A 12,130-nucleotide genomic window follows, 5' to 3' on the forward strand; every position below is an offset into this window, starting at 1 on the left:
AGGACAGATTAGTCCTTTGTTAAAAGACCCCTCACTCACCAATCTAGTTGGTGACATGCTTCATCATTGGGGTCCCACCAGCCGGATAGCCGAATGCCATCCGGGTGTGCTGCGACACCGGATTACAGTGAAGCGGGTTGTTTTCTTTTTTATGTGCAAGTGACTAGAAAAGTGGTTACAAATTGATCAGTTTTAACTCTCTATGAAGAAAACTCTTAATTCTGGAGTAACTGGGCAACCCCACCTTGTACTCACAGTGGTGGGGGGGGGGGGTGTTTCCTGGACTAGGCACAGCAGCCGTTTTTGTTCCACACACAATCGTGGTAGGAACAAGCTCCCTGACCCCGGCACCCATGAGGCACGCTTATCTAGCGCCGCAAGCTTTTCCTTTCTAGAATCCAGGAAAGGAAATACACACCCCCACTGTGAGTACAAGGTGGGGTTTCACAGTAGCCAAGGGTAGGGTACACCTTGGCGCGTGCAGACCGCCCTGGTTACCACCACTGGTCCTGACGAAAACCTGGAGAGTTCGCCATGAGGTTGAAACATGTAGACCACTTTTATTTTTCACTTCACTTTTGATACCTCAGGCCAATCTAGCCTGGCATGGTATCCCACGAATTTTTAACATTGGCCAGTTACTCCAGAAAAAAGAGTTTTCTTCATAGAGAGTTAAAACTGGTCAATTTTTTAACCACTTTTCTAGTCACTTGCACATAAAAAAGAAAACAACCCGCTCCACTGTAATCAGGTGTCGCAGCACACCGGAATGGCATTCGGCTATCTGGGTGGGACCCCATTGATGAAGCATGTCACCAACTAGGTTGGTGAGTGAGGGGTCTTCTAACAAATAACTAATCTGTCCTTTTTGTGCACCTCTATCTTTCCTACGGACGCATTGAGTTGCCTCCAGGGTGTACTCCTCCTATTGTTTGGGAATACAGGATATCCCCTGCCTCCCTTCCATTATTCTGTTTCCATTGGCTTTATAGTGAGTAAACGTTAATCTTGTGCTGCTGTTTTGAAATCCTCCCTATGTACTGTTCTGTGCAATGATGTGTATTATTCCGATAATTGCAAAGATGTGCATCTGTAAAAATGCATAGCTTCCGTGTCTAAAAGGTTTTGGCATTTGCTTCAGTAAACCATACAGTTTCATAGATGCTAAATTCACAATTTTGATTATGTCAAAGTGCAGATTCAATTTTTTTGGTGGGGTTCAATGTTTTTGCTTTGGACACCGTTCATGAACATGCTGTAATAATTATGCTATAACTACTATTAATGGACTATTTAAATAGTGGCAGACAGGGAATCATTTATGATGATGACATGTAATCACATGTTTCAATAGGCATGTTTCATCAATATAGTTTAGCATGGTGAGTTTTGAAAGGGTCCGATGTACAGGTATGTAGGCAGGTGTGATTTTTCACGCCCTTTGCCTCTATCCATTATTGTTTCTGAAAAAAGGACATTTTGAATTTAAAAACAAAACAAAAACGTTTTAAAGAATGTTTTACAAGCTTCACAGACCTATATTACACTATTAAAACATTCTTTAACAGGGTGGCATGCAAATGGGATCCATGCAGGCTCCAGGCATGCCCTACATGGGACAGAGTCCTTACATGAGGATGCGCCAGCCAGCCCCTCAGTACTCCCAAGATATGCAGAAGCAGTTTGCAGAAGAGCAACAGTAAGTACTATTTGCCAATAATTTTATGAAGCTCGCCCTAAATAGTTTTTTTTCCCCCTGACCGTTTCTTTCAAATTGATTCCAGGATCTTCTATTTATGAAGTTTTGTTGAATGTGGTTGGGCTTGAGTAGGGGAAAAATATGATTTTCTGGGATTGTTTGTACACCACACCAACATCACTAGTCCTTCCTACATATTTATGTTATAAAGGGAAGCTGTTTGGTACATAGCAAATGTTGTTGAACATCATATAAACAAATCATTGTTCAGGTTCATGGGAATAAGGTCCATGTGCTTGGTTGCAAAGTTACAGCTTGCGTGCCTTTCCCTATTCATGGCCCTTGCCTGATTTGCCTAGCTGCTAATGTTTCTTTCTCGGTTTAATAACAGTTTGAGAAACAAAGTTCATGTTAACTCACGCTTTGCTGGTATGGCAGTACATCCATCACATTTGTTATGAACATGTGCTTTTTCTAAACAATTACCAGTTTGGAAATCTGAATTGTGATTTAGGATCTGATCGCTTCTCCAGCTTGACCTTGCTTTACCTTCTCTTGACATACAGATTGCATTATCTACACATTAACAGTTCTTACTCTATGGTAATGTTCCACTGAGTCTTTCCTGGGTCTTCTAAAACTCTTATTTGTTTGTCTCCAGAGCATCTATTGCGAGACTGTTAACAGATGCATGATTACATTACCCTTGCCCACACCATACTAATGCACATATATGTTTTTTCTTGGTCTTTTAAAACTTTTAATTTTTTTATCGCCACATATCCTGGAAGGCTGTCCATGCTTTCATAACTTCTTATAGCTCGTGTGCAAACCATTAAACCTTGTTTGAATCATGGTCTCCTGCTGTGTGTACTCTTCCACTTCATAGCATTTGCTTTATTAGTGTTTGTGTTACAATGCGAGTGATTGTGGTCAATAAGTAAGAACACTACGCTGAAAAAGAACTCACAGATGTTGCGTACAGTGCAACTGCTTTTCTACTGGCTGCTTCATTTCCCTTGCGCTTCTTACATCAGTTTTCCCTTGTGTAACCCAGTGGTTCTTAACTTTTTGACTTCTTAGGACCCAAACTGTATTACTATTGGAAACCAGGGACCCCTGGACTTATCAATTTCTACGATTCTAACTGCACAACAATACACAAAAATATAGAAACTCATTCTCAAATAATTAAGTATTTTGTATTATTCTCAATCAAATATTGGGAAAGCTATCAAATTGTCAACTATTCTTTTTTTATTTGTATATACTTTATGAATATTAATTTTGATATTTAATTTTGTAAAACCTGATGTGGATCTCCAGGGGTTCTTGTACCATAGCTTAAGAACCTCTGACGTAGTTAGTTTGAGTATAATCCAGTCACCCCTCACCATATTGGTGACTATGAAACCCCCCTCTGATCCTGTGCAGCGTATCTTCTATATCCTAGGTGCCCAATTTTGTAACATTTGGTAAATTTCACTTGCTATTTTTAATCCCTCACAAGGTATGAGCCACATGACAGATATTTCAATCAATTATAAATAGAATGTCATGCATAGTACAAAACCAAGAACTGATCCGACCAGCGTCAAACTAAGTTTACTAAACTGTTTCTCTTTGAAATAGTTCAACTAGTTTGTGATAAGCAAATCCATACTTACAACATGAACAGTTATTATTTAACCAGATTTCTAAGAACCTGTATTTTTGAAAAAAAATTCACGCTAAGATTTTACTTTTTTTTTAACCCTGTGCAAAAAAAAACATGACTAATCTCTAATGGGTTCTACGTAAATGTACTGCAGCATGATAAACTAATAGTGAAATACGATAACATATATGCTAATAGGCAACAGTTTAGTTGAAGAATAACAAAATGTTGTTGAGCAGCTATGTGAAATGATTGTGCTTTCCTGTGTAGCAGAGGAGAAACAACTTTTTAAACGGGAATCCTGCAGTTTCAGTAATATATATATTTTTTGTAATAGGGTGTCCCTACCCCTGCCACCTCATTGATGTGGTTTGTTACATTTTGTTATTCCTATTCTGAAGCATTGGGCCACTCTAGAAACTGTTCGACCAGTTTTGGAACTGGTGGATGCTGCCACGTTGCAAAGAACAACTTTAACACCTCGTCCATCTCTCACAGAGGACACACAACAAAGTGAGGTTATGTGGGACCCTTGGAGACATTGTAAGCACTGACACGCATCACAATTCACCGACCGTGCTACTGCAAAAATGTGCCTCCTCCAGCCTTGCTATTTACAACAAGGGGTGGTGATGGACAGAGTCTCTGAATTAAGCAGAGTACTCTCACCCAGTCAAGAGATCAGGGCTAGATCCAACACCGTTTTTTAGCTCATTGCACCATCCCAGTTTCAGAACCTGGCTGTATGCAAATTAGTCTGTCCCTGGCCCAGTGCATCATGGGAACAGGGCAGACCAGACTACAAAAGCCAATTCTTACACTGGGAAGGAAACAAGCTTCCGGGGACCGGTTTCTGCCATTTCAGGCGTCTTCGGCCCGGCTTGCTTGAATCCTGATGGTGCAATGAGCAAGGGACTCACATCTGAGTATACCCTTCCACGCTTAGGGTGGACAAAATTATTTACAACAAGGGGTGGTGATGGACAGAGTCTCTGAATTAAGCAGAGTACTCTCACCCAGTCAAGAGATCAGGGCTAGATCCAACACCGTTTTTTAGCTCATTGCACCATCCCAGTTTCAGAACCTGGCTGTATGCAAATTAGTCTGTCCCTGGCCCAGTGCATCATGGGAACAGGGCAGACCAGACTACAAAAGCCAATTCTTACACTGGGAAGGAAACAAGCTTCCGGGGACCGGTTTCTGCCATTTCAGGCGTCTTCGGCCCAGCTTGCTTGAATCCTGATGGTGCAATGAGCAAGGGACTCACATCTGAGTATACCCTTCCACGCTTAGGGTGGACAAAATTATTTACAACAAGGGGTGGTGATGGACAGAGTCTCTGAATTAAGCAGAGTACTCTCACCCAGTCAAGAGATCAGGGCTAGATCCAACACCGTTTTTTAGCTCATTACACCATCCCAGTTTCAGAACCTGGCTGTATGCAAATTAGTCTGTCCCTGGCCCAGTGCATCATGGGAACAGGGCAGACCAGACTACAAAAGCCAATTCTTACACTGGGAAGGAAACAAGCTTCCGGGGACCGGTTTCTGCCATTTCAGGCGTCTTCGGCCCGGCTTGCTTGAATCCTGATGGTGCAATGAGCAAGGGACTCACATCTGAGTATACCCTTCCACGCTTAGGGTGGACAAAATTATTTACAACAAGGGGTGGTGATGGACAGAGTCTCTGAATTAAGCAGAGTACTCTCACCCAGTCAAGAGATCAGGGCTAGATCCAACACCGTTTTTTAGCTCATTGCACCATCCCAGTTTCAGAACCTGGCTGTATGCAAATTAGTCTGTCCCTGGCCCAGTGCATCATGGGAACAGGGCAGACCAGACTACACGCCTTCAACATGCAACATGGGAACATCCTCGTGATGAACCTTAAATAGTAGATGGGAGTCATGAGGACATCAAGAAAAACATGCAAATATACAATCACTTATCAAAACACAAACAAGGTAGTAAGAAATACACAACCAATAGAGATATATTAGTGTCCGAATCTGAAAAGTTTGGTTAAATAGCAGTGTAAATACAGACACAGGTTGAGGCTGATCTCTAAAAGACAAAATCTCCGTCTTCAACAGCCTCTATTTTGGACAGTCCAACTCTACGTTCTCAAGCGTATAATTATGTGAAAATGCCATTGGAAATGGGGAACGTTAACCAGAAATATATCTCAGCCTATGAAATTATGCTTGGCCTTCACACTTCATCTGATACTATATGGGGTATGACTACTGGAGAAACTACTTTATCTCAGCGAAGCCTCTGGATAAATAAAGACCTAAGAAATAGCAGCTGGATAGGCAGATAGGAATTGCTTTATTTATAGGGAACGTGGGCGACTCATTATCACAATAAGTATGAAGTGCAAGGACTGAAGCATAGAAGACATGTTTCAACTTCCTGCAGCAGAGGTCTGGTTCCCTTTTGAAAATAGGAAAGCACGGTTTGTTTTGTTCATTTTCTAATTTTGGATGGGACTGGTTGGGTAACAGTAAATATCCCTTATTCATGAACAATATGTCCTATGAGATGAATGTGTTTTACTGATGCATGTTATTTTTAATGTTTGTAAGAGAATCTGCTTGAAGTAAGGCTTTAAATAGTTTAGAGTATGGAAAGGAATTTATACGTGCTCAGAATTTCTGGGGAAATTGTCTATGTGGTATGGTACTAATGGAATGGAAACCACTGCATTCTTAAATTATCAAAACTTCATGATGTTCAACAAGCAGTCCAAAAAATTGTAACTGTCCCTCAGAGTAGCTTGACTCATTAAGTACCAAGTTAGGCTGGTAAGCTGAATTCCCACAGCGGAGATCATCCCTTCCGAGGTGAATAGAATGAGTAACATTCGGTTGGTTTGAAAAACCTAATATTTAAGTGTCAGTAGACCATTACATTTGTGATCAATGACCGACATTTGTTGTGAAACCAAAAAGAGGTTTAGCAACTGTTGCTCCAATCTTGAAAAGATTGGCATAGGGCATAGTATATTCGGAACTGTGATTTCAGTGGACTCCATTTTTCACTTGGAAAGACCAATTAGACAGCTGTTTGGCACCATTTGGGGGAGGGGAAACGGAGATTTGCATCATATAAGATTGTTGGAGGTTGTCCAAAATATATTTTTTGGTATTCAATTTTGACTGAGTTTTCATAAAGTCTTGACTGATGGGGACAACCCCTAAAACTAGTTCCATATGTGCTAGTTAACACTTGACATATATTCATTGTGTAAAGGGTACTACAGCTTAATTGCCAGTGAGGATTGGCATTGGATAATTATCGCTATTTTGAAGGCAAAATGGGAGAGGACACTCCTGAACCATGCTGCAAATGGCATTGTAGAAACGTGCTCCGTCTTGTAGTTTTCAATCTATGTGACAAGCTTATTTTACATATACCCACTTGAAGAGGCTCAAAACCTTGTCCCTGAGCATTCGCCTGCCATTGGTCAGGCAGTGTCAAATAAATTTTTCTTAATTTTTGCTAGCTGTTCACGGCAGTCAGTACACATACATACAAAACTAATGAACGACTATGTGATCATTTTAATTTTGTATACTGTGTCTTCTACTTTAGGAAACGATTTGAACAGCAGCGAAAAATGTTGGAGGAGGATAGAAAACGGCGCCAATTTGAAGAGCAAAAGCAGAAGTTACGACTCTTAAGCAGTGTGAAGCCCAAGGTATGTTCTTTTTATAAATGATGTCTGCTTTTGTTTTTGTACCCCTCTGTGTTATGAATCTGTTTAGCAGCAATGTGGCAACTACAGCAGCCACCGAATACTTGGTCAAGCAGGTTAGTTTTATTTGGCAGACAATAGGTAGGATGTTTAGTTGCTAGGGATGAAGTCCGTTTATCAGTGCTTGGCAGAAAGGAATGGGCGTTGGCAGCACAATATTGCAGCAATGACAAAATCTCTGAAGTGGTCCAACTCCTATTCAACAAACCAATTCCATTTTGTAAAGAATCGAAAGGCTCTCCTTCGAAACCCACTCCTGCTCTATTTGTCGTACCTGAGGGGTCTAAATTTTTCCCTTAATTTTTTTAACTGTGAGTGGCATTTTGCTGAGGCATTGGATCTCTTGTAATCCGGAAAAAAGAACTTTCAACCAACTAGGCTAACCCGTTACCAACCTTGAGGCTTTTTCAGTGGCTGTCACCACTGTGACTCTCTTGGGTTTACCTTCATATCCATGCTACATCTTGACTCTCATATCAAGGTCCTGGCTAAGGGTGCTTGACATCACTGTAGTGCATCACTTATTTACAACTCAAGCCTTGAGGTAGTAGCACAGCATTTTCTCATTACTTGCTTAGAATATGTTGATGCTCTCCTTGCTGGAGGTCCCAAAATGATTCTAGCACCTCTAAAAGCTGTATTACGTTCCACAGCGTATGTTGTCGCATGTACCTGTAAGTGCGATCACATCTCACCTTTATTCCAATGGCTGTGCAGAAGCCCACTGCACTTACAAAATTGCTTGCATCGTCTATATAGCCCTAGGCATGAACAGCCCTAAATGTATTTTGATGACAAAGATTTGAAAGTAAACTAGCCCAAGCTGTTTATTTTCTGGAATAATCGCTATTTCTGGAATGCCCTCCCAGCTCAGAGTTTTACATTTTACATCTTGTTCAAAAGAAGCCTCAAAACACGATTAGCTCTTCTCTGTTGAAAAAACTGATGGGCTTATCTTTTGATGACTCTCTTAATGACAATAAATGTGTATACACTAGAATATTTTCACAAATGCAGATGGTTTTTGGTTGAGTCTTTCAGACACAACTCAATTTTATCAACAATGTTGATCTTAAAGTCCAAATTTAGCAATAGTTCTTGATGGCTGTTGTTTCCCAGTGTATCTGATGGTATTTTCTTTTCCACTGTCTTCAAATCTCTGTATCTCCTGTATTATAAAATATGTTGATTTCTCTTCTTACAGCTGCTCCTTCAGTAGTATTCTGATATCTATATTTTTCTTGCTGTAAATTGTAAAGTACTTCGATAAGCCTCCTGTGGCATAGTTCCCAATATATAAAAACTGAATAAATAAAATACCACAGTTAGGACTCTGTGAACAGACGTGTAGCTCCCTAATATTAATGTTATTTAATTGAAATAATTGTTATTGATAATTAAATATAGAGATAGCAACAGAAAACATGTGTGTATATCTAATATGTTAATGCATTGTCTCTGATTATCTTCAGCTCTTTAGCTTTATCCCTTTTGGGCCATCCTCTTTCCCTACTAAGTAATCCCCTACCCTGTACCACGGTCTCAACAAGTCCTTTTAAGCACATATCTTAAGCGAAAATACAGAACTATCCTGCTGCACTTCGTTTACTGCAATGCTAAGTCGTTACAGAGACTGTGGTTTTTGACCTTTTGGACTCAATAACGGGGATGTAGAAATGTATAAAATATATGCTTGCCCTAGGACATGATGCTCCAGATATCTACTTGTCCTTTAACCCCTTCCACGCTCATGACGAGCTGGGTTCGTCATGAGGTAGCCTCCTCGCACGCTCATGACGAGCCCAGCTCGTCACGTAACATGCGATTTAAAAAAACTCAGTGTACGGGCGGAATTCCGCACGCATGCGGTTAAAAAAGTCCACTTGTTCCCTTTGGAGCCACGAGGTGAAAAGTTATGGCAGTGTTTTCATTATATCCTCATTCTGATAACAACCTCTTTAATTATTCAAAGATCTGAATGTTAGCAAGGCTCTGATATGGCCACCTTTCTGCAACTTGACATACTACGGGGCTGTAAATGGGCAGCATGCAGTAGTTTCAGGGTTGGAATCCCTTGTGACCCTTTGCACATCCACCAACTTTTCTCCCGTCTCTTCCGACCCTGATCAATGTTTGAATTTACTTCTGATAAAGGCAAGAGTACAACTTTATCCAGAGTGGGGAAAAAGATGCATAAGGAAAGGGAATGTGCTGTTACTTATCGTGTTTTCGCACATGTAGATTTACTCATGCAAAAATGTAATTCACAAAGGTTTGCTACAAGTACATGTTCCAGGCGCACTTCTGTAAACTTAAGAATTCCTGAAAGTTGTAAATCTGCACCAATGCAGTACATAAACCTGTGGGTGCACCTTTTTGCCTTTTTATGACTTTCCTTAACAACTCTGTCACTGGTTTATAACTAAGTAGGTTAATTTTAAAAACCTGTACCTTGCCTAGCTGTGGCTCAGAGTAGTTCTGCCATTTCCATGTCCTTCTATTTAGTTCTTCAGAGAGCCTCAGGCAGGTAGTCCATTAGAGAGTATGAGAAAATATTTAATAGAGTTTACTCTGCAGCCTTCAAAGAGTCAGTTGAGAGTCTCTGGTTCATTTTTTTTTTTATCCAGTATACAACGAATCAGAACGAATGTCAACATTTCCTTCAAGATGTATATTAAAATCTCCACACAGTATTAGTGGGGTAGGCCAACCAGCTAGTTCTATACTAAGAAGGCTTATAACATCTGGATCATCCGAATTTGGACCATAAATTGAGCAAATGGTCCAAGGGTTACTGTCTATGATTAATTTCAATTATTACCCACCGGCCATACTGATCTGATTTAGTACGTTTCAAGCTACCCAGGCCTCTTCTGATAAGAATTGTCACCCCCCTTGTGGTAGTACCACCTTGGCGAGTACATCCCAGAGTTTGCATACCCAGATCATTAAACCAGCGTCTGTCATTCCATGTCAAATGAGTTTCCTGTAAATATAGTATATCTATTCTCATACTCTGAGTTATTTGTGCACAAATCCCTCTTTTCTTCCGATTATTCAGTCCGCAGACGTTCCAAGACCAAATCCTAAGTCTACCCATATTGACAGTTTAATTGAAACAAAGACAGTAATTCACAACCTAGAGTTTTATCAACCTTAAAATCTACTGTTTCTGACACACACAAAAAAAATCGACAGATCACATTGGAAACAATGTCTCTCTTTAAACTGACAAGTCTGCCCTTGCTTAACCCACCACCATTCCACCCCACCCTCCCTCTGGTGCCCTCCCTCCCCCCCACCCCGAACCCGACCCACATAAGGCAAAAGGACTGAACAGTCCCTGAATGTGATGGCCAGAGAAGCAGTGTGCGTCTCGCAGTTCGCTTCCCATCGTCACCTTAAAGTTGACACATTCAGCATCAGACCCCTTTAAGGAAAGAAGGAAGAGTGAAAATGAATAGAGCCAGTAAGGCTTCATGCATAACTAAGTGCAACTTTGACAATACAATAGACAGTACAGTCATTAAAATGTTCAGTTGCCAGTCCTATCAACCAGAAAACTGCAGAGAAAAGAGAAAAAAAAAAAAGCTTGTTAATTAACAAATCAGCCCAGATTCCATAATTCAGAATCCATTACAGGATTAAGTAGAGTTAGAAAGACGCTAATCGCTCCTTCGCAGCACTCTCCGAAGTAAAAAAATATGTTCTTTCTTCATATATTACTTTGAGTTTTGAGGGGTTTAGAAGAAAGGCCTGGACTCCCTTCGCTTGAAAAGATGGTATAAGTTGACGAAACTGCCAGCGCTGCTGGACTGTGGCATGGCAGTAGTCCGCATGAACAAAGAATTCCAGGCCTTTCCCCTTTCGTTTACGATCCGGGCGAGCCAAATCATACCGCGCCTCTCGAGCCAGAAAATTATTTAAGCTGATCAAAATAGCTCTGGGCTGGTTAGCGGAAGCAGCCCTGACATTCTTTTGTTGAAAAGGGAACCTGTGCGCCCTTTGGAGCTCAATATCCGACTGCCACTGGGATAGCTCCCGAAAGGCTTCCGTGAATAGCTCGATAACAAATTGTCTGATGTTAGCCCCCTCACTTGCTTCGGGTATACCTAGGATTCGTAGGTTGTTCCGCCTAGATCTATTTTCTAAGTCGGTCAGCTTCCAGTTGACGTCTTCCTTTAAAGTATCTAACAAAGAGATTTGAGATTTTTGTTGGGTCATAGCATCTTCAATTGCTGATATTCTACCTTCAGCTTCCAAAACTCTGGCTGTGGTTTCGTTACAGGTTTTCATCACCCGCCGCAGGTTATTTTGAAGCCGTCGTACTGCCCCTTGCGTACGCAAATTCTCCATTCTGGTTTCCTTGCGGTGTTGGAGCATAACTTGATAGAGCATACCTAAGGTTATCTCAGGCGATTGAGAGTGATCGTCGGAGTATCTGCCACCATGGTGCTTAATACTGGAGAGGCTTGGGCATTACCAACATCTGCCTTTGAAGAAATGGCTCTCTCAATGACAACTGGGGCCTTACGAACAGTATTCTCTTCAACCCCCCACTCCATTCTGGTCGAGGGGGATATTTCATTATCTCCATTCTCTTCAATGTCTAAGCTCCCCCCGTCTTGCGCTGAGCCAGTTAGGCTGGTAACACTTAGATCATCCCTCCACTCCCCATCCAAGCTCTCTGACACGAGAGCAGTGGAGAGAGCCGACATTGAGTAAAAATTGCTTGCTGAGTCAATTGACTCTGTATCCCCAGCAGCAGCAGCTTCAGGTGGCTCCCGATTATGACTGAGTATGACTAGAGATAACCTGCCTGCTCCTCCTGTATGTCTTATCTTGTAAGTTCTCCAGCTCAGTACCATTAGAGGAATGCTCTGCCTGGTTCTGCCCAGATTCAGCGACTGATACCGACATTACTGGGTTCTGCTTGACTACACTAGACTCAGGCAAAATAATTGTATCCTTTACAGCTCCGTGTTGTTATCGTCCTCAGACACGACCAGATCAGC

The 12,130-nt window shown here is 41.3% G+C and overlaps 1 protein-coding gene across 1 annotated transcript in view; it reads left to right on the forward strand.

Annotated features, from left to right (window-relative positions):
- The window catches only part of SYNRG (synergin gamma), a 550,586-nt gene that overhangs the window by 75,630 nt on the left and 462,826 nt on the right, over positions 1-12,130 (forward strand). Inside the window, exons 4-5 of the mRNA XM_078680938.1 lie at positions 1,569-1,699; positions 6,953-7,058. Coding sequence (XP_078537064.1) covers positions 1,569-1,699; positions 6,953-7,058 — 237 coding nt within the window. The remainder of the gene's footprint in view (positions 1-1,568; positions 1,700-6,952; positions 7,059-12,130) is intronic.

Source organism: Lissotriton helveticus, chromosome 3_1, assembly GCF_964261635.1.
Source record: "Lissotriton helveticus chromosome 3_1, aLisHel1.1, whole genome shotgun sequence".
NCBI classification, from domain to species: Eukaryota; Metazoa; Chordata; class Amphibia; order Caudata; family Salamandridae; genus Lissotriton; species Lissotriton helveticus.